Here is a 26,306-nt window from a genome sequence, read left to right on the forward strand (position 1 = left end):
TTTTTTAAGACTAAGTAGCTATACTTCCACAAATGGAACAACCTTTCCTTTGTAGCTGGTAGTCACAATTAGAGAATACAAGATCTGATAGAGACTTCTAGCTGCAGGTTCCTTACCTTTGTATTCTCCCCAGGTGTCAGACTGGATCCGCAAGATTTTTGTGAGCAAGTACCTCTGTGTATTGTTAGGTGGCTTTAATCTGCTCTACTTAAGTCGGCGCTGTTGGATATGATATTTTGGGTCCTACGTAGGCGCACCCCAGCTCTTTTCTTTCTGCGCCAGCTAACCGCTGATCCAAAGAGAGCTACCCTTCAGCCAATTTTTGACTGGCTTTTTTTTTTCTTTTTCTAGAGTATTTTCCAAGTTTACTCCTGATGAGTTGAGGATGTCTTCTAGAAAGACTGTATTCAAGCCCTGCGTGTCCTGTCATCACTGACGTGGCGGATCATCACCTTGTGTATCTTTGGTGCCAGGAGCGCAACCATGACCCGAAGTTGTGTTCCGAGTGCTGGACCATGCATCCAAAGGCTTTTAGGGAGCTGTCCCTAAGGCTATTGGCGGCCTGGCATTCTACTTCGCACATTTCAAGATTCTGGTCGAGAGGAAGGTCCCGGGATCGGTCACGGAGTCAGAAGTCATCGTCGTCCCACTGCAAGTCCCCGGGACAGGCGGCTAAGTCAAGGCACAAGAAAGAAATCTAAGAAGTCGAGCTGCAAGTCCCCAGGACGAGCGGCTAAGTCAAGGCACGAGAAAGAAATCTAAGAAGTCGAGGTGCTCTTTGACTTCTTGGCTGTTGAGTTTCCAGGAGCCAGAGCAACCCCTGCCCAACTCATAGGTCTGTGAGGTTGTGCGCCTCATTTTTGGGCAGCCTGACACTGCTTGTCCGCCTTCTGGTCCCATACAGTCAGATGGGACCTCTTTGGGTTCTATGCCAGCGGCTTCAGCCTCTGTGCCAAGAGGCTTCCCAGGATCCAGCCGTGGTTCCAGACCAGCGCTGGTCGTACCACCTCAACCTTCCCCAGTGCTACTCCCAATGCTCCTGCCCACGGAGGCACCATCTCCATTGCAATCACCGACTCCGACACTGAGCTGAATAGGCATCGCACAACGCTAGCACCAGCAGGAGCTTTACCTCCTCGATCGGATCCTGAGCCCTTTTCTTATGGGCTAGGCTTCGGTGATAAATGGAAGGGATCGCTGGACCCTTAAGAATACCAGCCCCAAGAAACAATATTCTTGCATGAAGACTTGGGCGAAACCAGCGAACTTGATACTTCTCCAGATACTAGCCTGCTTTCTCCCTCTACTGTGGTATGAAGGAGGGAGTTTCTTACGCTGTGGTGGTGAGGATGGCAGCTGAGGTCATGGACCTTCATCTGCCCTCGGTTGCCATCAAGAATAATCTCATGACAGAGGTGCTGCAACCGGGAGCTTCCACCTCAGAAATCCTGCTCCCATTCAGTAAGGCCCTCATTTAATTCCTACTGGTACCTGGTCTAAACCCAGCACAGGAGCTCCTGTGAACATGGCCATTGACCGTCGCCATCACCTGCACCTGGGGAACCAAGTTTCTTGATGTAGAAGGGCTGGCTAAGTTTCTGGTGTACACCTATGGTGTGGCACTCTATACTGAGTCCAGGCAACCCTTAGTGATAGTTAATAGGTGTCCAGATAGCAGAAGCTCTCTAGGGCTAGCTGAGGGGAGCAGCTAAACCTTATCCAGGAGGACTGTAAGCACTTGCAATACCACAGTAGTCAGACACTAACTCACTCACATGAAAGAACCACACAAGTGTTGCAAAAATAAAGGATGCTGTATTACAGCACTACTACTAAACCAACATTGGTATATCTCCCTCTGGAGATATTACACACAATATATACACACAAAATAAACGTCAGTATTAGCATAAAAATATACAGGGCCCTAGAGGAGGGCCAAACCATTTACTAAAAAAGTGGAATGTTAAATAGTGACTCCAGCCAATGTAAGTGTGGTAGTTAGCTAGGGGGTTTAGGAACACCAGAGATAAGTACAGTAAGAGTCTCCAGCAACCAGAAGTAAGTCAGTTACCCACCCAGTTGTCTCATTGGCCAGAGTGTAGTGGTTGGAGTTCATGGAATTCAGGACCCTTCCCAGCGGACCCAGAGGAAACCAGCAGGCAAAAGGATAGATGAAGAGTGCCCCTATCCCAGGATACCCAGAAGACAGGAGTGCCTACACCAGGGACCCAGATGCAGAGGTCATAAGGGGCTCTCTCTGAAGACTGTGGATGCCTTGGATTGTCCAGTTGCTGCCACGACCCGTGGTCAAGGCCAGTGGAACCTAGAGACTGATTCCGGATGTGGAGGAGCTGCAAAGGAAAGGGACTGAGTCCAGCACACTTGGAGGTGCCCAGGTAGTGCAGGTAGCAATGCCCACCTTTCTGAAGATGAAGTTCCTGCAATTCGATGGAAGAAGTCCAGCTGTGAGATCCTGGAGTTTCAGAAGATCTCAGGAGTCACCTACAAGCTGTTCTTTGACGGTCGCCGGATTGCAGGAGGGTTAATAAGCAGTCAGGTCACCAACAAGCAATAGAAATGCAAACAGGAGTTGAAGGAGAGTTTGCATAGTTTTGAGGACCAGCAACGTCCAGGAGTCTCTACCCAGGAGGGCGAGTCAGAGCTGGCCCTGTGCACACAGGAAGGCCACGAGAAATGGATGAAGCCCCCTAGAGTGACCCACAGGAGCTGAACACAGGGAGTCACAAGGTGGCCTCACCAGCCTAGCAAAACAGAAGTCCCATGTCGCAGGAGTTGCAGGACAGGAGCTGATCTTCGGTTTGCAGTATGCTGGAGGCTGGGGCTTCTTGGAGCCTGAAGATCTCCTGGAGGAAGAGTCAACAAGCCTTGGCAAGTGCAACGGTTGCAGTGCACAGCTTTGCCTGTCCAGTGGCAAGAGCAGGGGTCCACAGTCTCCCAACTTGGATAGAAGACCAGCAGGACCCAGAGGAGACCACAGGCTTACCGCCACCTGTGTTGCAGGATCTTCAGAAGTCCGTGGACAGCACACCCCACCAGCTGGTCAATATTTCCTTGAGGTGTGCCTACGGTTGCAGGGGTGTGACTCCTTCACTCCAGGGGAGAATCCTTCGTGCTTCCTGGTGCAAGCAGTGCCCTTGTGACCCTGGAAGATGCACAGCCTTGGATGTTGCAGAATTCTTGCAAGATCTGGACAAATAATGTTGCAATGGGACCCTTCCCACCAGAAGCAGACTTGCTCAGTTCCAGCGAAGACCAGCAGCAGTTCCAGAGGCCAGGAGCAGGTGTTCCTTGTAGGGTCTTACTTGACGAGTCTGGGGACCCACCTACAAGGGAGCCCTTAAGTACCTCTAAAAGGGGGTTGGTCACTCCCTGCAGTGACCCACCTATCATAGGGGGTAGGGATGTAATCTATCTGCTCCCAGGGGCCTCTGCACATCTTTTCAAGATGGCAGACTCAAGTGGCCAACTGACAGAGCTCTGTGCACTTCCCTAGGGGAGGAGATGGACATGGGGGTGGCCCAGTCCCTTGTCCTTTGTGCAGGTCAGCGCCAGAGCGTGAACTGGGGGTTCCTGAACTGGTGCGAATCGAATTATGCAAGGAGGGCACCTGACATGCCCTTCAAAGCAGTCTAGTGGTGCTCAGAGGCCACCCCACCATTGTCCTTAGACACCTAATACACAGGGGGAGGTGGTCACACCTCTCCCTTGCAGGAAATCCTCTGTTCTGCCCTCCTCTGCCTGAGCCAGCCTCACCAGCAGGAGGGCAGAACAGTGTCTGGGGTTAGCAGCAGCGTGGGCTAGCAGCCTGACCCTGTAAGGCTACACAGGAAGAACTGGGGGCTCCTCTAAGGAACCCCCAAAGTACAGGGATCATGAAACTAGCACTAGAATCGGTGTAGTTGCATGATTCCAACATGTTTGATAGCAAACATGCCTATGTTCGGAGACGCCTTTATGTAGTTGGACTACTTGTGTTGACCAGTGCCCACTACATACCCCAAGATGGCTTCCCTGCACTTACAAAGCCCAGGGAATGGAGTCTGGGGTTTGTACAAGTACCCTGTGCATGCAAGGGTACCCTCGCTATTAGGGACGTGCACCCTGCCCTTGGGCTGAAGGGCCTACCAGAGGGTGACTTACAGTGTCTAATTGCAGTGACCAGGAAAGAAGGAAAGCCTTATATCTTAAGTGAAAGGTGCATACACCATTTCACGCAGGCTGAAATGGCAGGCCTGTAGGCACAGATTGCATGGGCTCCCATGGGTGGCACTATACATGCTGCAGACCATGCTGGGTACCATGTACAAGGGACTTAAATAGGTGCCATAGTATGCCAATTGTGGGTGTAAAATGTTTAAAAGCAAGCAAATTTGGAGGAGGGAGCAACAGACCCTGTGATCCTGGTAAGCAGAATAACAGTGGACTACAGTCTAAACACACTGACATTAGGCAAAAAGTTGGGGTAACTTTGCTAGAAAGATGGCACTTTCCTACATGCAGAGATCAAATTTGGGGTCTCCCATTCCTCCTTTACAAGGCAAAGTAGTCCCCTAACAGAATGCCCAAACAAAAGTAAAATGGGGAGAAACTCATTCCCATCTGTGGCACTTCCCTGTAGGCAAAATGCAGGCATGGAAGTAGGGCATGCCATCTCTTTCTGAGTTGTTCAGGGAGCCCACCAATCATACCTTGAAGAGTCTTTCTAAATCTGTCAACAAGACAATTGCACTGCGGGTGATGTGGGGTTGTGAACTTATGGGTCACACTACATTCAGCCCACATGTGCTTCAGGTAGCCAGACATGAGGTTGGTACCTCTGTCTGACAGCACCTCCTTAGTAAAGCCCACTCCGGTAAAAAATAAAATAAAATACCAATGAGGGCCATAGCTACTGCAGGGGCAGTAGTAGTCCTTAGGGGGGGGTTGCTTCAGAGTACCTGGTGGCATTAACCACTACCACCAGTAGAAATCTGTTTCCTGATTCTGTTGGAGGGTCATGGGGACCAACAGTGTCGTTCCCAATCCTTTCAAAGGGAACCCCAACCACTGGAAGTGAAATTTAAGGGTGCCTTTGGTTTTCTACCTGTCTTGCCACTGGCCTGACAGGTGTCACAGGAGTTACAAAACTCCTTTACTTTCTGGGACATGTCAGGCCAGTAGAATTGGTTGACCAACGGACTCCATGTTTTTGTCTGACGAAGATGCCCAGCTAAGGGGATGTCATGTGCCAAAGCTAGGAGAAACTCTCTGCATTGCTGCAACCCTACCAGTCTCCTGGTTTAAGGTCTGTGGCCTCAGTAAATAGATCCAGAATTTGTAAAGCATGGCAAATAACCCATGGAGGGCCTCAATGTGCTGATCAGGCATGTGGTGAATAAGTGATTTGCCCAGAATAACAGGATATTGAGCCAATGCCGTGACTCAAACCTGGTTCCCCAGCTCCGAAGTCCGCAGCTCAGGCTGTTACGCCACATCCTTTCCCCAGTATGCAGGAGTCACTCCTCCCAATAGGTCCGCAGTATGCAGGAGTCCCTCCTCCCAGTAGTATGCAGGAGTCCCACCTCCCATGGGTACTATGAGCATCACCTTTTTCCTGTGCAGCAGCCTGCTGCCTCAGGCCTTTAAGAGTGGGACAGGTTTGTTGTCTGTGGCTCAGATCTCCCCTAGAGGGTCCCCCTGGTCCTAGGACCTCTGTCGTGCAAGGCCCAAGCTTCAGAGGCTCAGTTTCCTCTGGGGCTGTTAGGTGTGCTTCCTGAGGAGAGAGATCCTGCTTTGGGGTCTGTTTGGAAGCTGGTCCCCCAGTCTTCCTGCCCTTTCTCTTGGTAGGTTGGGCCATTATTCCAGACTCCATTTCTTCTTTGGCGCACACCCACTCAGGGATACCCAGCATGGCTGTGTGGATCTTTCCTTCTACCTCAGCCCAGATTGAGGATTCCAGATCATTCCCTAACAGACATTGGAAAGGTATAGCAGGAGATACCACCACCTTCTTTTGGCCAGTAGCCCCTCCCCATTCTAAGTACACCACCTCCATGGGATGGACCTTAGCCTGATTGTCATTGTTGGGCACAGTGTATGTCTCTCCAAGAAGTTTCTGGTTTGAAGACACCAGTTGCTCTGTCACCATGGTGGCACTGGCACCAGTGCCCTCAGTGCTTCAATTTGAATCCCATTTATATAAGGCTGTTGTGTGTACTTTTCCAGACTACTGGGCCTGACAGCCAGGGCATCTACATCTTCCCCACCCTCCGGGACTAAAGTTGACTTAGTAGGCTCACTTGGAATTCCATCTGGAGACTTACCACTGTATTTGCTGCAGGTGTACTAGAGGCATTATTCTGGGTAGGACAGTTTGGATTTCCAGTTATGTGCCCATTGATTTTACAAGTGTGGCATCAAGCCTTTCTTGGATCCCAATTTTTCTCCTTGTACCAACCCTTGGGCTGCGAAGAGTCTTGAGGCCCACTCCGCTGTGCAGGTGTTTGGGGGCCTTTAGAAGACTCTTTGTTTTTGTCCTTGTTTTGCTTACCCTCCTTCCCTTGTGGGGCCTTTCAGGCTCTTTTGTGTGCCTCTCCCCTTCCCCCTCCTCCCCCACTGGAAGTCTTGGACACCCTTGTTTTGACCCAGTGGTCTGCTTTTTTTCTCATCTGTTGATAAAGCAGATCTAGGTCTCCCAGGTACTGGTGCAACTTCTCTTGAACACAATTACTCAACAGATGCTCTTTCATTTATCAGATTGTAAAGCCCCTCATAATCTTGGACATTGTTACCTTTTAGCCAGCCACCTAGAATTTTCACTGAGGAAGTACACAAAATCAACCCAGGATTGACTCTAGGTTTTTTTAGACTCCCTGAATTTGAATCTGTACTCCTCAGGAGTCAGCCCAAATCCCTCTATCAGGGTAGCCTTCATGAGATCATAGGATGCCGCATCTGCCTCATTCAATGTGAGAAGTCTATCTTACACTTTCCTGTGAACAGTTCCTGTAGGAAGTTGGCTCTGTATATACTATTTCAAAGTAAGAAATAGTGTGCACAGAGTCCAAGGGTTCCCCTTAGAGGTAAGATAGTGGCAAAAAGAGATAGTTCTAATGCTCTATTTTGTGGTAGTGTGGTCGAGCAGTAGGCTTATCAGAGGGTAGTGTTAAGCATTTGTTGTACACACACAGGCAATAAATGAGGAACACACACTCAGAGACAAATCCAGCCAATAGGTTTTTATATAGAAAAATATATTTTCTTAGCTTATTTTAAGAACCACAGGTTCAAGATTTACAAACAATACTTTAAATGAAAGGTATTTCACTCAGGTATTCTAGGAACTTTGAATTATCACAATAGCATGTACAGTTTTGAAATAAATGGCAATAAGCTGTTTTAGAAGTGGACACTTAGTGCAAAAAGCAACAGTTCCTGGGGCAGGTAAGTAAAACACTTACAGGGTTCAAAGTTTGGTCCAAGGTAGCCCACCGTTGGGGGTTCAAGGCAACCTCAAAGTTACCACACCAACAGATCAGGGCCGGTCAGGTGCAGAGGTCAAAGTGGTGCCCAAAACCCCTAGGCTTCAATGGAATTAGGGGTGCCCTGGTTCCAGTCTGCCAGCAGGTAAGTACCCGCGACTTCAGAGGGCAGACCAGGGGGGTTTTGTAGGGCACCGGGGGGGACACAAGCAGGCACCGAAAGTACACCCTCAGCGGCACAGGGGCGGCCGGGTGCAGAGTGCAAACAGGCGTCGGGTTTTCAATAGGAATCAATGGGTAGACCCGGGGTTCTCTTCAACGATGCATGCAGGCACAGGGGGGGCTCCTCGGGGTAGCCACCACCTGGGCTAGGCAGAGGGTCGCCTGGGGGTCGCTCCTGTACTGGAGTCCGGTTCCTTCAGGTTCTGGGGGCTGCGGGTGCAGTGTGGTTTCCAGGCGTCGGGTTCCTTGAAGCAGGCAGTCGCGGTCAGGGGGAGCCTCTGGATTTCCTCTGCAGGCGTCGCTGTGGGGGCTCAGGGGGGTCAACTCTGGCTACTCACGGGCTCGCAGTTGCCGGGGAGTCCTCCCTGTATTGTTCGTTTTCCGCAGGTCGAGCCGGGGGCGTCGGGTGCAGAGTGGAAAGTCTCACGCTTCCGGCGGGAAACATGTGGTCTTTGAAAGTTGCTTCTTTGTTTCCAAAAGTTGCAGTTTCTTGAACAGGGCCGCTGTTCTCGGGAGCTTCTTTAGATGCAGGGTAGTCCTCTGAGGCTTCAGAGGTTGCTGGACCCTGTTGGATGCGTCGCTGTTGCAGTTTTCTTCAAAGCAGGGAGACAGGCCGGTGGGGCTGGGGCCAAATGAGTTGTCGTCTCCGTCTTCACTGCAGGGCTGCACTCCGTCTTCACCTTCTTCTTTAGGTTGCAGGAATCTAGTTTCCCGAGGTTCTGGGGTGCCCCTAAATACTGAATTTAGGGGTGTGTTTAGGTCTGGGAGAGCAGTAGCCAATGGCTACTGTCCTTGAGGGTGGCTACATCATCTTTGTGCCTCCTCCCTGTGGGGAGGGGGGCACATCCCTAATCCTATTGGGGGAATCCTCCCAAAATCAAGATGGAGGATTTCTAAAGGCAGGGGTCACCTCAGCTCAGGGCACCTTAGGGACTGTCCTAACTGGTGAATGACTCCTCCTTGTTTTTCTCATTATCTCCCCTGGACTTGCCGCCAAAAGTGGGGGCTGTGTCCAGGGGGCTGGCATCTCCACTAGCTGGAGTGCCCTGGAGCATTGTAACACAAAGCCTGAGGCTTTGAGGCTCACTGCTAGGTGTTACAGTTCCTGCAGGGGGGAGGTTTGTAGCACCTCCACCCAGAGCAGGCTTTGTTTCTGGCCTCGGAGGGCACAAAGGCCCTCACCACATGGGGTCAGAAACTCGTCTCTCAGTAGCAGGCTGGCACAGACCAGTCAGTCCTGCACTGAACAACTGGGTAAAATACATGGGGCATCTCTAAGATGCCCTCTGTGCATTTGTTTAATTAATCCATCAGTGTGGGTTTATTATTCTGAGAGGTTTGATACCAAACTTCCCAGTATTCAGTGTAGCCATTATGGAGCTGTGGAGTTCGTTTTTGACAAACTCCCAGGCCATATACTTAATATGGCCACACTGTACTTACAATGTCTAAGAATAGACTTAGACACTGTTGGGGCATATTGCTCATGCAGCTATGCCCTCACCTGTGGTATAGTGCACCCTGCCTTAGGGCTGTAAGGCCTGCTAGAGGGGTGACTTACCTATGCCACAGGCAGTATTTTGTGGCATGGCATCATGAGGGGGATGCCATGTCGACTTTGCCTTTTTCTCCCCACCAACACACACCATCTGCAATGGCAGTGTGCATGTGTTAGGTGAGAGGTTGCTTAGGGGGGCACAACATATGCTGCAGCCCTTAGGGACCTTCCCTGGTCACAGGGCCCTTGGTATCACTGGCACCTTTTACAAGGGACTTATCTGTGTGCCAATTATGGAAACAATGGTACATTGTAGGTGAAAGAACACTGGTGCTGGGGCCTGGTTAGCAGGGTCCTAGCACACTTCTCAGTCAAGTCAGCATCAGTACCAGGCAAAAAGTAGGGGGTAACTACAGCAGGGAGCCATTTCCTTACAGTTCCCAAAGGAGAGTTTACCCAGTGCTGTTTGGCTGCTTCTTCTGGAAACACAAGCATTCTCATAGGCTGTGAATCACTTAGTGATATCATCACCTTCCTCATATTTGGAGACAATCCCTTTGGAGATTTTAGGGCCACAGTGCTCTACTCTGTTCCTAGTTATTACATTGCTGCCACTATTCATGGGTGCTAAATCCATTTCATTTCTTTCCCTTTCTATAGTTAAGGTCCTATTTTCCAGGTCCAGTTTCTTAGCTAGTCTCTCTAAGAGAGCATCTTCCACAGAAATTCCGTCTCTCGACCTTGAGGAACCTGAACCATCCTCACTTGAGGGAGGTGTCCTAGGCACTTGGGGTACAGATTCCCCTATTTTAAGTTGAGGAGAGTCTCTTTCCTCCTCACATGATTTGTCCTGATTTTCATTATCAGGGGCTCTGTCAGAAGGATCGGCCTTCTCATACTCTGTCAATAGCTCCTGGAGCTTTGCACTTGTGGGGTATAAGCCAGTTTTTATGTTATGCAATTTACAGTTCTCTGTGTTTAAGATGAAGGTAAGGGGTGAGGTCGAGCTCCAAAACCCTGTCCTCTATGGTATTCATTATTTTACTAAAGTTGGGACATGTATGAGTTAGACAAAGTACCTAAGACAGTTTTTGGAGTCCTAACTAAAGTAAGTTTTTAGATTTTACTGTTAAGCTACAGGGACCTAACCAGGGCCCTAACTGTTACTTTTAGGAATTTAGAAAAATACCCAATTCAAAAAATGCAATTTAACTAAAGCCAATGTTTGGATTTACTCATGTAGTCACTTTGTGACCAAGCGGTATCAGCAAATGCAAAGTTGCAGACCCCACCACCCTTCCACCAATGTAGGAATCTGTCTCTCTGTATAGTGCAGTAAAATGAAGTGCACTGTGCAGAGAGTCCAGTGGATCCCCAATTGGTATTGCACAGGCAGAAAGTAGATGAGACGAATGCTCTATTTTTGTGGTAGTGTCGGCGAGCAGTTAGGCTTATCAGAGGGTAGTGCTAAGTATTTGTTATAATTACATAGACAATAAATGAGACACACACTCCAAGAATAAATCAGAGTTCAATTTAGAAAAATTACATTTCTTTTTATATATGCTTCAAACCCAATAACTTCGTAATCAGGTAAGTAGACTTTAAAGCATCAATACTTTGCAGTTTAAAAAATTGTCCAAATTTCAAAGTTCTCTCAATGTTCACCTGTGGTAGGAAAACAAAAATGCAGTTTTGTAGGTAAGTACACAACTTATAAATCCAGTCTTTGAGGTTTCAGGTCAACACCAGGCAATGTTAAAATCAGTACCAAGAGTGCACCCACAGCAGCACAGGGGCAATCGGTTTCAGAGGTCAAATTCGGGGTTGGGTACCTAATGGAGTCTTAGGGTGAACGAAGATGCGCTGCTCACTGCTGAGTAAAGCAGTGTCAGGGGTCATGCAGTGTCAGGGGTCGATCTCCTGGGGTTGAGGTAAGCACTAGAGGGGCCACAAGGCAGCACCAAACCTACACCCACAGGGGCAGCCAGGGTGCAGAGTGCCAACACAGCGTTGGGCACCCAGTGCAAATCAGTGGGGGAGATCAGTTTTAGAAAAAGGCGGCAGGCTTCAGCCAGGAGGCTGAATGAAGAAACTCGCAGCTGCCCAGGTAAGTTCTGATTCTAGGGGATGTAGGGACACTAATGGTCCAGCTCCCTAGGGCACAGAGGTTCTGGCTGCAGGGGTGTCTTTTGGCATTGGGAACAGCTTACCGGGCAGGTCGCTGTCAGGGGAGTCTTTGTTTTGAGACTGCAGGCTTCGAAGCAGATACCGGCAGGGATCACCCCACGGTGGGCTCGGACCCAGAATCGCGGGGGAACATTCATGGGACCGGTGGGCCACTTGGACTCGGGCTGTGGCCGTTAAGCTCAGAGGTGGATCCAAAGGCAGGTTTGCGGTTCCTCAGAGCATAGTTCACTTTCTTTTTGATTAGTTTTTTTCTTGAACCAGGTCTGCTGTTTTCAGGAGATCTTGATCTTTGTTGTAGGGAGGAGGTCCTCCCAAAGCTTTGGAGATTGCTGGAGTGAAGAACAGGTCGTCTTTTGGTACATGATCGTCTATGGCTGTAGGCAGGCTGGTAGGGCTGGGGCCAAGTCAATTGGTGTCTGTAGTCTTCTCTGCTGGTGCAAGACTGTAGTTATCCGGCTCTTTTTAGGTCTGAGTTCTAGGGTTCAGGGGTGCCATCTAATTACTTAATTTAGGGGTATTTCAGAGAGTGCCAGGTGGTAGCCAATTGGCTACTCACCTTTAGGGTGACTACACCCTTTTTTTGACCACTTCCTTTGGGAAGTGGGCATAACCCTAACCCTAGTTGCTTACATTCCTTCTAAACATAATGGAGGAATTCAAAAAGTATTGTCCACTTCAGCTCGTCCACCTTAGAGGTGGGTCTGGCATGAAGTGAGCACATCTCCTAATCTGCCTAAGGTGTGGTCAGGAATTGGAGGATGTCAAAGCTCCCTCCCTTAGAATGTCCATCCTGCTTGGATGATGTGTTGGCTCCTCCTCTCAGAGCAGGCCTTTGTTTTGAGCCCTCAAGAGCGTTGGCTCTCACCTCGGGGGGCCAGAACTCTAAGTGGCGGCACTGTTTTTGACCAGTCATTTTTCACGCTAGTAGTTGGTAAGTTTTCAGGGGTCACCTCTAAGGTGCCCTCTGAGTGCATGTATTAATAAACCCATCACTGGATTCACTGAGGGTTTTTTATATGAGATGCTTGATACCAAACAAGCCTATCTTCAGTGAAGCCATCATGTAGCTGGGGAACTCATAATGAGCAGTGTCCAGCACATGTACTTAAAATGGTTTCCCTATTCACTTACTCCATCTGAGAATCGATAGAGATATAGCCTGGGCATATCTTCTCATGCAGATATGCCCTCACTTGTAATATAATGCATACTGTCTTTAGGGCTGGAAGGCCTGCTAGAGGTGTGACTTGCATATATTGCATGCATTGTACAGGGGACTGGGCACACAGGCTGTGTGCCATGTTGTGTTTTCATTTTAGTTATTCATCAAGACATGCAGACTGTGAAAGAAGCACTATGTGTGTAGGAAAGTGCTCCTTTTGGGATGGTTACCACCCACTTTTTGCCTTATGTTGATGCTAACTTGACTGTGTGTGCGCGGGCACTGGGCTCCTGCTAGCCAGGCCCCAGCACCAGTGTTTCATTGTTTCCACAATTGGCACACCCCTGGCACACAGCTAAGTCCCTTGTAAAAGGTACACGTGGTAACAAGGTCTCTGTGGTCAGGGAGGGTCCATAAGGCTGCAGCATGTATTATGCCACCCTAGGGGATCCCTCACCAGACACATGCACTCTGCCAGTGCAACTTGTGTGTGCTGGTAGGGATAAAAAGGTAAAGTCAACATGGCACCGCTCTCTGGGTGCCATGCCTACCAACCACTGCCTGTGGCATAGGTAAGTCACCCCTCTAGCAGGCCTTACAGCCCTAAGGCAGGGTGCACTGTACCACAGGTGAGGACATAGCTGCATGAGCAATATGCCCCAACAGTGTCTAAGTCCATTCTTGGACATTGTAAGTGCAGTGTGCCCATATTAAGTGCATGGGCAGGGAGTTTGTATCCATTATGAACTCTACAGCTCCATGATGGCTTCACTGAAGACTGGGAAGTTTGGTACTAAACCTCTCAGCACAATAAACCCACAGTGATGCCAGTGTTGGATTTATTGTAAAATGCACACAGGGCATCTTAGAGATACACCCTGTATTTCACCACAACCCTTTAGTATGAGGCTGACTGGTCTGTGCCAGCCTGCCACTAACAGACAAGTTTCTGACCCCCAAGGGTTGAGAACCTTTGTGCTCTCTGGAGTCAGGAACAAAGCCTGCTCCGGGTGGAGGTGCTTCACACCTCCCCCTGCAGGAACTGCAACACTTGGAGGTGAGCCTCAAAGGCGCAGGCCTCCAGTTACAGTGCCTCAGGGCTCTCCGGCTAGTAGAGATGGCCGCACCTAGAACCAAGCCCCACTTTTGGTGGCAGGTCAGGCGGGAGAATTAGGAAAAACAAGGAGGAGTGGCCACTGCAGCGTGGTCCACCCCTGTGGTGTCCAGAGCTGAAGTGACCCCCCATCCTTGCAGAATCCTCCATCTTGTTTTGGAGGAAAGTGACCAATAGGGATAGGAATGTGCTCCCCTTCCCAAAGGGAGTGGGCACAGGAAGGGTGTTGCTACCCTTGGGGACAGTAGCCATTGGCTACTGCCCTCAACCCTGTTAACCCCCCTATATCTAGTATTTAGGGGCACCCCTGAACCTTTCTCTTAAGGTTCCTGGATACCTCAAGAAGAAGGACCAAAGAGCCCAACCCCAGCAGTGGAGACGCCAGATAACAACTGACTTGGCCCCAGCCTTACCCACCACCTGTCTGCAGCTTCAAGACTCCTGCTACAAAAAAGGCGACACGCATTCTGCAGGATCCGCGACCGCTACAAACCCCCAGAGGAATGCCTGCCCAGCAGAGCACCAAGAACTCCCAAGGACAGCGACCCTGTCCACAAGAAACAGCCAAGAAGAACTTCAGAACCTCTGTGGATCCTCAAGCCCTGCCCACTTTGCACCCAACACCCCTGGCTCATGTCCATGTGGCCCACCGGTCCAGAGAAGTTCCCCAAGCGATTCCGTCCTCAAGCCCACCCTAGGTTGACCCCTCCTGGCCAATACGACGACGCCTGCAGCCTAAATCCGGAGGACCCCACCGACCGGGACCAGATCGGATGAAGATTCCCTATGCCCAAAGACACCCCTGAACCCGGCCGCCCTGTGTTGCTGGTGGTGTACTTTTGGGGTCAACTTGAACTTTGACCTGTGGACATCCTAACCCCCAAAGACTGGGATCATAAGTCGAGTACTTATCTGTTAACTGTGCTAACACTTTTCCTCTTCTAGGACTCCATTGGTTCCTATGAAAAATTGCACTGGGTCAACTTTTGAAATAGAAATTTGTTACTTGTAAACTGTTTTATCTGCAAACCCTAAACGAGATGCATTTGAGAAATAAGCTTGATACAAACTTATAACTGTGCCTACCTGCAAGCAATCTCCTTTTGGTTCTAGAAAGAAAGTATATTTTGCTATATAAAGACATTGGTCTGAAGTTAGTCATTGAGTGTGTGCCTCGTTTCTTAAATGTGTATACAACAAATGCTTTGCACTACCCTCTGATAAGCCTGATTGCTCAACCACACTACCACAAAATAGAGCATTAGTATTATCTACTTTAACATCTTTTAAGCCTTTGGGGATCCACTGGACTTATTTTGGTTTAGTAAATACAGAGCCAGCTTCCTACAGGGTGCACTCAGTGAGAGGGTCCCTGACGGTGGCGCAATTCGTGCTGCAATCCTGAGGAGCTTTCCTTTACTATCCCATGCCCTAGGTACCAGAAGTACCATTTACTAGGGACTTACGGTGGTAGCTAAAGGTTTGCCAATTGGGAAAAACGACTGTGCATTTTTGGAGAAAGAGATCTGGAACTGGGGACCTGTTTAGCAGGGACCCAGTGCACTTTCAGTCAAAATTACACCAGAAACCAGGCTACAAGTAGGGGAGGGGTGACCATGTAAAAAAAAAGGCACTTTCGTGCAATTCCTAATTAAATTTTTGTCTGTACCACACCAAGTACCAAAAACTTGTATCAATGCCACTTTGAAATTGTGTTTTTCCCTTTTTTTTCAGCTTGTGTTTTTTCTTAAAGAAATGCATGCACACTTTGACAAACCCCTTGCCAGATTGCTGCCCATTTAGGGCCTAGACTCTGAACATATTTACCCTTAAAGTAGAAATAAATTATGAAATGAGTTGAAGTATGAATTCAAAAGGGCATTTGAACTAAATGTTTTGCTCAATAATTTCCTCAATTGAAGCCATTCCTTCCATGTGTAGTATGTTCCCTTATAAATTTGGATCATAATAATATGAATAGTTTATTATCCATTTGCAAACCAGCTATTTTAAGTGTGCTCTAAAATTATTTGGGGGTCTTCTAATAAATATATAAATATTAAATATTGTTTCAAATAATAATAAACAAGTTTTGCTTATTTAGCAAATAATTACTTGTTCCCAAATATGTTTGGGATTAGAGGTGTCTCAGTAATACTCTTGTAGATTTTATGCAAACAGTGTAATACAGTCTTCCTCACATATTCAGTTCATGAATTTTTGAGATTGTAGTCTCAATAATCCATTCATGGTGAGTCATTAATACAACATTTGACAGTTTCCTGTAGCTAGATAATGGAATTGTGGTCAATGTGTGAATAATGATTAGACTCCAAATACTGCAATTTATTTTGGATTTGCCATTGTTAATCTGTATTCAGAACCCAGCCACCCTTGTCAGCCTTTTCGGTATTAATGTTTGATCTGTTTCAAAGGATTGTATCATCCATTTCTGATGGATACTACTACCTGTGGATTCCTCACCTTATAAATTCTCCCATGCGCCAGCATCTGACAGAAAATCTTCTTCCCAGCTCTCCACGTCGACAAGGACGTCACAATTGCACGGCTCCACGCGACTCCGTCTGATGTCAGCGTGCCAATAAGAGGTCCTCGCCGGTGTGCTGACGTCAGTTCCCTTTTTTCCGTGCCTTCGACACTAACGGTTTTCTCCTAGCTCTTGCTACTGTTGAAGGTGTGCCATCTTGTTTCTGGTTACAACCTTGTTTCTGGTTACAATGTCTCCTCCTAGAAAGTCGGGATTTAAGCCGTGTCGAGAGTGCGGGAGTCGCATGTCGGTCTCTGACCCTCATGATGATTGCCTTTGGTGTTTGCGCTCCGAGCATGACGTCGAGGGGTGTGTATCCTGCCAGAGCATGAATCCTAAGGCTCTGAAGAAGAGGGAGGCCAAACTCTTTTTGGCTAAGGTGAAAAAAGAACATAAAAGCCATCACAGGTCGTCTTCTCACACTTTGGCGAACAAGCACAAGAGGTGACATCCGTCATGACTCTCGGCGTCGTTCGGCGCGGAGCCATTCAAGGTCCAGGTCTCCATCTCGATGGCGCCGTAGGAGGTTAGTCCGACTGTGACTCCAGATCCTCAGAGCCCTCAGGCTTCTCTGGCGCCGTCTGTCTTCGAGGTGGTCGTGCCTCCAGAGAGTCCTCGCTTTTCACCTGTGGCGCAGGATTCTGATGCTCAACAAGTGTAGGTGCAGCATGGAGACCAGTCGTATCCTGCCTTCCCTGCACCGGGAGCGGATCCGGCGGAATTTATAAATGCCATATTTTCTATGTTTAATGCTATGGCCCTGGCTGGTGCACCGGCTGGTCCTACGGGTCCTATAGCATTTTCGTTGGGCTCCCCGGCTCCTTACAAGGCGGCACCCTTTTTGCCGTTCTGTCCGGCTGAGGGTGCCAGTTCGGCACCGATGACATCACTTCAGAGACCTGCGGTTCCAATGACATCACCTTTTAGACTTGCGGCGCCGGTGTCATCACCCTTTGTCGACGCTTGGACTTGCCTTTTGATGGGGAAAAACTTTTTGGTGCTAAAGCTGACTCTGCCTTAGAGCGCTTTAAGGACAGTAGGGCCACAGCAAAGTCTTTGGGTCTGCAGGCTTCCACTATTACCCCTTTCAGGTTCTTTCGGAGGTTCAGGGGGTTTGGGCGTGGAGCCGTTTACCGTGGGAGACCCCGGTCCACAGTCCAACAGCCTACCAGCCTCCCTTATAGGTCCTTTAGAGGGCGGGGAGGGTTCGGACACCCAGCAGCACCCTGCGTCATCCTCTTCCTCTGGAGGACAACAACAAGGGAAGCAGCCCTAGTTTTCTGCCCATTTTCAGCCATACTTCTCCTGTAGGTGGAAGATTACGTCTTTTTCTCCACGAGTGGGAGTTAATCACATCAGATTCCTGGGTTCTGAACATTGTGAGGAAAGGATATACTCTCCCTTTTTAGGAGTCTCCCCCGCCCATCCCTCCCCGTCCCTCGTTTTGTTCAGAAGACCATCTCCTATTGTTGCAGCAGGAGGTTCAAATCCTGTTATCAAAAAGTGCAGTGGAGTTGGTTCCAGAGCAGGAAAGGGGTCAGGGTTGTTATTCAAGATATTTCCTGATTCCTAAGACGGATGGTCGAGACCAATTTGAATTGGCTCCTCAAACAGGAAAAATTTAAGATGCTGACTCTAGCACAGGTACTTCTGGGGATTAACAGAGAGGATTGGATGGTGTCTGTCGACTTGCATGATGCTTACTTTCATATCCCTATACTCAAGTCGCACAGGAAGTATCTCCTGTTTGCAGTCGGGTCGCAACACTACCAGTTTGTGGTCCTTCCGTTTGGTCTTACTTCAGCACCTCGAGTCTTTACGAAGGTGATGGCGGTGGTTGCAGCAAGCCTCAGAAGGAAGGGAATATCGGTATTCCCTTACCTGGACGATTGGTTAATCAAAGCCAAGTCTCCAGAGCTCATGCTGCATCACTTGCAGATGACAACTCAGTTGTTGTTCAGTTTGGGCTTTTCTGTAAACATGCCCAAGTCTCACCTGGAGCCCTCTCAGCACCTCCTGTTCATAGGGGCAGTACTAGATACAACATTGAATCGGGCCTATCCTCTGTCTCAGTGGATTCAGGACATCCAGGCGTTGATTCCAATGTTTCAAAATGGAGCGGTTGTTCCAGTCCTACGCCTGCTCGGTCTGTTCGCTTCTTGCATTCTGTTGGTCACTCATGCACGTTGGCACATGAGGGCTCTCCAATGGTGCCTCCGCAAGCAGTGGTTTCAACACCAAGGGGATCGCGAGGAGTCGATTACGATCTCCAGAGACGCTGCAGCGGATCTACAATGGTGGGCTGTGGACGGCAACCTTTCTCAAGGAAGGCAGTTTTCACTGCCACTTCCGGTGGCCACGATCAGGATGAATGCTTCCACTCTAGGGTGGGGAGCTCATCTGGGGGACCTGGAGATCAAGGGTCGTTGGTCTCCAGTGGAACAGGCTTTTCATATCCATCTGTTAGAATTGCGGGCAATACGGTCTAGCTCTCAAGGCCTTCCTCCCGTCCCTTCGCGGTCCGTCAGTTCAGGTCCGGACGGAAAACACTACCGCAATGTGGTATATAAACAAGCAGGGAGTAGTGGGGTTGTACCTTCTCTGCAGAGAGGCTCTGCGACTCTGGTCCTGGCTTCGGGACCATCGGATTTGCTTGGTAGCGAATCATCTGGCTGGAGTGCTCAACGTACGTGTCGACATTTTTTGGTCGATCACGAGTGACGTCTCCATCCGGATCTGGTCCTACACATCTTTCAGATGTGGGGTTTTCCAAGGATAGATCTGTTTGCTATTTGGGAGAAAGCGCACTGCCCGTCATTCTGCAGCCTCCAGTATCGGGTGCAAGGGGCTTTGGGGGATGAGTTTCAGATTTCTTGGTGCAACCAGTTGCTTTACGCATTTCACCCCGTACCCTTGATTCCTCGAGTTCTGAGGAAGATTCGCCAAGATGGGGCTAAGGTAATTTTAATAACCCCAAGAAGGGTGTGGTACACGGACCTTCTCCAACTCTCACTGTGCCCTCCACTCTGTCTCCCTCTCAGGGCAGACCTCCTCTCGCAGTCGCAGGGGCGGGTTCTACACCCCCCACCTCTAGAGCCTGCACCTTCATGCCTGGAGATTGAACGGGGCAACCTGACTTCTTTCTCCCACCAGAGGTAGTGTGTAGGAAAATAGCTCCCTGTTGCAGTTACCCCCCACTTTTTGCCTGATACTGATGCTGACTTGACTGAGAAGTGTGCTGTGACCCTGCTAACCAGGCCCCAGTACCAATGTTCTTTCACCTAAAATGTACCATTGTTAACACAATTGGCACCCCCCTGGCACACAGATAAGTCCCTTGTAAAAGGTACCAGTGGTACCAAGGGCCCTGTGACTAGGGAAGATCCCTAAGGGCTGCAGCATATGTTGTGCAACCCTAAGGGACCCCCTCACCTATCACACGCACACTGCCATTGTAGATTGTGTGTGTTGGTGGGGAGAAAAAGCTCCATAATGTCTACACTGAATACTACCGGTCTGTCTCCAACTTCGAAAACCTGCAACCAGCGACGCATCCGACAGGGACCAGCGACCTCTGAAGCCTCAGAGGACTGCCCTGGACTAAAGGACCAAGAAACTCCAGTGAGCAGCGGCCCTGCTCAAAACCAGCTTCTTCTTTGCAACAAAGACGCAACTTTCAAAGACTGCACGTTTCCCGCTGGAAGCGTGAGACTTCACACTCTGCACCCGACGCCCCCGGCTCGAGATCAGAGAACAAACACCACAGGGAGGACTCCCCGGCGACTGTGAGCCCATGAGTAGCAAGAGACGACCCCCTGAACTCCCACAGCGACGCCTGCAGAGAGAATCCAGAAGCTCCCCTTGACCGCGACTGCCTGTAACAAGGGACCCGACGCCTGGAACCAGCACTGCACCCGCAGCCCCCAGGACCTGAAGGAACCGAACCTCAGCACAGGGGTGACCTCCAGGCGACCCTCAGCCTAGCCCAGGTGGTGGCTGTCCTGAAAAGCCCCCGTGCCTGCCTGCACCGCTAGTGACCCCCCGGGTCCCTCCATTGAAACCAATACAAAACCTGACGCCTGCTTTGCACACTGCACCTGTCCGCCCCTATGCCACAGAGGGTGTGTTTTGTGTGCCTACTTGTGTCCCCCCCCCCCCCCCCCCCCCCCCCAGTGCTCTACAAAACTCCTCTGGTCTGCCCCCGAGGACGCAGGTACTTACCTGCTGATAAACTGGAACCGGAGCACCCCTGTTCTCCCTAGGCACCTATGTGTTTTGGGCACCTCTTTGACCTCTGCACCTGACCGGGCCTGAGCTGCTGGTGTGGTAACTTTGGGGTTGCCTTGAACCCCCAACAGTGGGCTGCCTATGCCCCAGAACTGAGACTTGCAAGTGTTTTACTTACCTCACAACCTAACCTTTACTTACCTCCCCCAGGAACTGTTGATTTTTGCAGTGTCAACTTTGAAAATAGCTTATTGCCATTTTTACAAAGACTGTATGTGATATTGCTTTTATTCAAAGTTCCTAAAGTATCTAAGTGAAGTACCTTGCATTTAAAGTGTTTACTGCAAATCTTGAACCTGTGATTCTTAAAATAAACTAAGAAAATGTATTTTTCTATATAAAAACCTATTGGCCTGGAGTTTGTCTTTGAGTGTGTGTTTTTCATTTATTGCCTGTGTGTGTATAACAAGTGCTTAACACTACCCCCTGATAAGCCTACTGCTCAACCACAGGTAGTTAGTGTAACCACCAGAAAAAGCGTTACCAAAGGTAAGTAACTTGTTCTTTTTGCTGAATAGAGATGTTATTGACTTTAGCATTTGAAAAAGACATTTTCTCAAGATCTTTTATTGCGGCTTGTTCTTATAACTCAATGGCTTTGTGTGTGATTGGCAGACTAATTTTGTGGTTTAAAGGTTTGTTGTTCATGTGTTTTGTGTTTGGGAAAATGCCTACTTGCATAATCTGCTAATACATTTGTGTATACAAACCTTGTCACTGGTACAAAGGGCAGTACTGACTTTAGTACCTTTAAGGTGGAGTCCAGTTCATCTTTTGTGGAAAAAATAATATATTTTGTTTTGTTGGCTAATTGACAAGTGACTAGGCCTAAGAATGAACACATCTTGTGCTACTTCATAAACAGATTACAGCTGTGATACTGTTTTCTTTAGACCCACTTGTTGCCATTGAGGATTCAGTGAGTGGAAGAAGTGCTTTCTTTCTTATTCCCATTTGTGTGTTGAGCCCTATATACATCTTAGATTTCAGCCCAGTCATAAACCCTTTAATCATGATCATAATTGGCATTTTTCTTTAATCTTTACTCACCATTGAAGTAGTACAACATGACATTTCTGATGCTTTTGATTCTATCTGTTGCAGGAAGAAGCTGAGATACAAGCAGAGCTTGAGCGACTGGAGAGGGTTAGAAATCTACACATCAGAGAACTGAAAAGGATACACAATGAAGACAATTCACAGTAAGCATTAAAATATTGCAGATGTGAGAAAAGGGAGTTAAAGCAATTTTCAGCATTGACTGAAGAGACAATTATGGGAGGGTTGAAGATGAACGTTTGGGAGGGTAGAAGATCAGCTTAATTTAAGCCGTAAAGGATCACTGGTGTGGTCATAATGGGGGGGGGGCACGAGCAAGTGTGCCTCATCACTTGAACTTGTGCAGTCCAACTCCTGCATGTCAGCCTTGATTTCGTGGGGCAGTGAGATGCAGAGATATCTGTGAGCTGAAATGCAAAGTACCCTGTGGTCCATCATGCTGATGAAAAGGTTATTGTCTAGTGAGCCATTGAATCACAGGAGAATGGCCTTGGAGGTCACCTAGAGTGGTGTAGAGTGACCCTTGTAGAATACAGGCAGAGCCCGTTACCAATCTGTTTCTTGAAAGTGCAGAAGTGGCAGATCCTTGGTCTGAATTTAGGCCATGTGATGGCCTGCCATTCCTAGCGATTTGGAGTGGAGTGTAATTACCTATGGGGACATTCCTAGACGAAGTTGCCTATTTGTTCCCAGGGAAGAGTCCATTCTCTGACTGAAGCTCACTGTGACTTCGGTTCCTGTACAGCCTTATAAATGCATAGTTGGAGGGTTTTAGCTGTAGCATTACCTATGTGAAATGGGTTGGATTACCTGCACAAGCTTAAAACTTGGGATAGTGAACGTCTTTGCTCTTAAGAATTAAATGTTGCTGGGGAATAAGTATAGGCACAATCATTTATACACACCATCTTAGTAGTGGTCATCCTATAGTTAATGCATCCATGGACTGCTTATCATGTGGCTCAGCAGGTCCTCAAGGATTTATGCTAGATGATCTTTACCCAATGCAGCTGTGCCCCAACCCCCAGTATGTCCTCTTAGGCAGTCAAGAGTATGTTCCCTGCGCACTAACTAATTCGTGACAGGCTGTCCCCAGTATGCAGTACTCTGTCGATCCACCTGGAAACAGCAAAGGCCTGTCTTCTTGCAGGTTGTGTTATAAAGTCATTTAGAAACTAGTGCAGTACGTCTGTACCTGGAGCCACTCCTAAGCGACCACTAAGTATTAAATGTAATCTACCCAGGAGTGATATTCAATCAGCCTCTTGAGGCACTGTAAACCCACCAATAGCTTTATCTTATCCACTCTGAAGCGATAACAGCCCAGCTCCTGGAGGTGCTATTAAGGCATCTGTGGAATTTTAATCACTCATCACATTGTTGTCTTTAGCTTCTCGTAGCTGTTTGTTCACTTAATTGCAAGCACAAGCTTTGTGGTCAGGAGAAGAGGTAGAAGTAAGATCTAAAGTTAAGTAAAAAAGGGTAGAAAGAGGCGAAAGGACAGTGGTCAGTAGAAAAGGGAGAGGTACCAGCCCCAAGTCCTTTCAATCCTGTAACAGAGAAGTAATAACAAGAAGACACCCTAAACCTCTTCACCCTTGCCTGGGCACTCTGATAATGTGACTAAAGGTTCAGTTAGAAGGCATGAGTGATTAAACCAGGGTGGCAGTCAGGAGAGAGGGAGACCAAGACATTGATAGTAGACAGAAGCAGTGGAAGAAGTCAATGTCATGTGGTTCTCTGTGTGCTACCTTGTTGGCCTTGAAATGGATCAGGCTAATGGGTAGCTGTAAGGGGGAAAAAACTGTGCAGCAACAGATATTAAAACACTCTAATGCCTTTTCACACGCTTTGGCACAATTTGAACACACATTATTCACAATCACATGACTACCCTTCGGATCCCTGCAAGCACCACCATTTGAAACAAAAAGCACAATTCATTCTCAGGAGCAGTCCAGTCTAATGTACTAATGTGGAGCAAGATGCCATGCTTAAATTAAGTGGAAGGTAACCATGACAGCATATCTGTAAGAAGGATAATGGCTTGTGTTTGCAGCATTGTTTAGCTCCTCTTGAGAAGAGGCCCCAAAGGGGTGTAAAAGTATGGCAGCTTAGTAATTGATTCTTACAGATAAACTGACTGTACCTGTACCACGTAGTTGAGGTTGTGGCATGCTTGACTTAAGAATGTGCTTGGCCCATGTGACGTCTGCTGATCTAGATGCAACAAAGTTTATGAATCAGAAAACTAGCGAACAAGACACATTCAGAAGGCCAGTGTAAAATATGTTTAAATGTCTTGTAACCATTCGGATGCCTCTACTGATCTCGAAGGCAAGCCATCACCAGGAACTGATTTGAACAGTGCACATTTGAACGACCAGGCATACAGGTGCTGTAGGAAGTTGGCTCTATATATAGTCAAACTGAGAGATAGTGTGCACAGAGTCCAATGGTTCCCCTTAGAGGTTGATAGTGGCGAAATTAGATAATACCAATGCTCTATTTTGTGGTAGTGTGGTTGAGCAGTAGACTTATTAGAGGGTAGTGTTAAGCATTTGTTGTACATACACAGGCAATGAGAACACACACTCAAAGACTTAACTCCAGGCCAATAGGTAAAACCACAAGATTCAGAATTCAAGTAAGTACATAAATTGTAAGGTACTTGGCATAGGTAAATATGGAAATTTGAGTTAAAACAGTAATGTACACAGTTTTGGCAAAAGTGGCAATTAGCTATTTTCAAAAGTGGACACAGTGCAAAAATCAACAGTTCCTGGGGGAGGTAAGTACAAGTTAGTTTATCAGGTAAGTAAAGCACTTACAAGTTCAGTCTCTGGGGCATAGGCAGCCCACCGTTGGGGGTTCAAGTCAACCCCAAACACCCAATACCAGCATCACAGGGCCAGTCAGGTGTAGAGGTCAAAGTAGGGCCCAAATAATATAGGCGCCTATGGAGACTAGGGGTGCTCCGGTTCAAGTCTGCTAGCAGGTAAGTACCTGTGTCCTCGAGGAGCAGACTAGGGTGGTTTTGTAGAGCACTTGGAGGGGGTGGTCACAAACAGGCACACAAAATACACCCTCAGCGGCACAGGGGCGGCAGGGTGCAGTGTGCAAAGTAGGTGCCGGGTTTTAGATTGAAATCAATGTAGAGAACTGAGGGTCACTCTGGCCATGGAGGCAGGGCAGAGGGGGCTTCTTGTGCCAGCCACCGACTTGGCAAGGATGAGGGCCGCCTGCTGGTCACTCCTGCACCGTTAGTTGGTTTCTCTTGGGCCTGGGCCTGGGGCTGCGGGTGCAGTGCTTCTTCCAGACGTCGAGTTCTTTGTTACCGGGCAGTCGCGGTCAGGGGGAGCCTCTGTATTCTCTCTGCAGGCGTTGCTGTGGGGCTGCAGGGAGGTTGTCTCAGAGTGTCCACATCATGGTAGTCGCCTGGGGTCCTCTCTGCAGTATTGTTTTTTCTGGACATGAGCCGGGGCCTCAGGTGCAGAGTGTTGGGGACTCACGCTTCCGGAGTGAGGCTGGAATCCCTTTAAAGTTGGTTTCTTCTTTGTTGCTTGGACAGAGCCGCTGTCCACAGGAGTTTCTTGGTCCTTTGGTTGCAGGGCAGTCCTCCGAGTCCTCAGAGGAGGCTGGTCCTGCTGGATGCGTCGCTGTCGCAGGTTCTTTGAGTCAGGAGACAGGCCGGTAGGGCTGGGGCCAAGTCAGTTGTCATCTCTGTCATCTCTGCGGGGCTTTAAGGTCAGCAGTCCTTCTTGTTTCAGGTCGTCAGGAATCTGTTTTCCTGGGTTCAAGTTCACACCTAAGTACTCCATTTATGGGTGTGTTTAGGTCGGGGGCAGTAGCCAATGGATCCTGTCCTTGAGGGTGGATACACCCTCTTTGTGCTTACTCCCTGTGGGGAGGAGGGGGGCACACCCCTAATCCTATTGGGGGGAATCCTGCAAAGCAAGATGGAGGATTTCCTAAGGCAGGGGTTACCTCAGCTCAGGACACCTTAGGGGCTGTCCTGGCTGGAGGGTGACTCCTCCTTGTTTTTATCATTATCTCCTCTCGACTTGCCGCCAAAAGTGGGGGCTGTGTCCGGAGGGCAGGCATCTCCACTAGCTGGAGTGCCCTGGGGGGCTATAACACCAGGCTTGAGCCTCTTAAGGCTCACTGCCAGGTGTTACAGTTCCTGCAGGGGGAGGTGTGAAGCACCTCCACCCAGTACAGGCTTTGTTCCTGGCCACAGAAAAACACACAAAAGCACTCATCCCATGTGGCCAGAAACCCGTCTGGATGTGGCAGCTGGCAGAAATTGGTCAGCCTAGCACTAGTAGTTGGACTGGTATACAGGGGGCATCTCTAAGATGCCCTCTGTGTGAATTTCTCAGTAACTCCCACACTGGTATCAGTGTGGATTTATTGTGCTGAGAAGTTTGATATCAAACTTCCCAGTATTCAGTGTAGCCAATATGGAACTGTGGAGTTCGTGTTTGACAAACTCCCAGACATATACTCTTTATGGCTACCCTGCACTTAAAATGTCTAGGAATTGGCTTAGACACTGTAGGGGCATTGTGCTCATGCAGCTATGCCCTCACCTGTGGTATAGTGCACTCTGCCTTAGGGCTGTAAGGCCTGCTAGAGGGGTGACTTACCTATGCCACAGGCCTAGGTTGTGGGCATGGCACTCTGAGGGGGTGCCATGTTGACTTAGTCTTTTTCCACCCACCAGCACACACAGGCTGTGA

The 26,306-nt window shown here is 48.7% G+C and overlaps 1 protein-coding gene across 3 annotated transcripts in view; it reads left to right on the top strand.

Moving 5' to 3' along the window:
• TLK2 (tousled like kinase 2) overlaps positions 1–26,306 on the top strand; it is a 948,113-nt gene that overhangs the window by 533,310 nt on the left and 388,497 nt on the right. For all 3 annotated transcript variants that reach the window (XM_069237985.1, XM_069237987.1, XM_069237986.1), the window contains one exon: positions 21,610–21,707. In XM_069237985.1, coding sequence (XP_069094086.1) covers positions 21,610–21,707 — 98 coding nt within the window. The remainder of the gene's footprint in view (positions 1–21,609; positions 21,708–26,306) is intronic.

Source organism: Pleurodeles waltl, chromosome 6 (genome assembly GCF_031143425.1).
Source record: "Pleurodeles waltl isolate 20211129_DDA chromosome 6, aPleWal1.hap1.20221129, whole genome shotgun sequence".
Lineage (NCBI taxonomy): Eukaryota > Metazoa > Chordata > Amphibia > Caudata > Salamandridae > Pleurodeles > Pleurodeles waltl.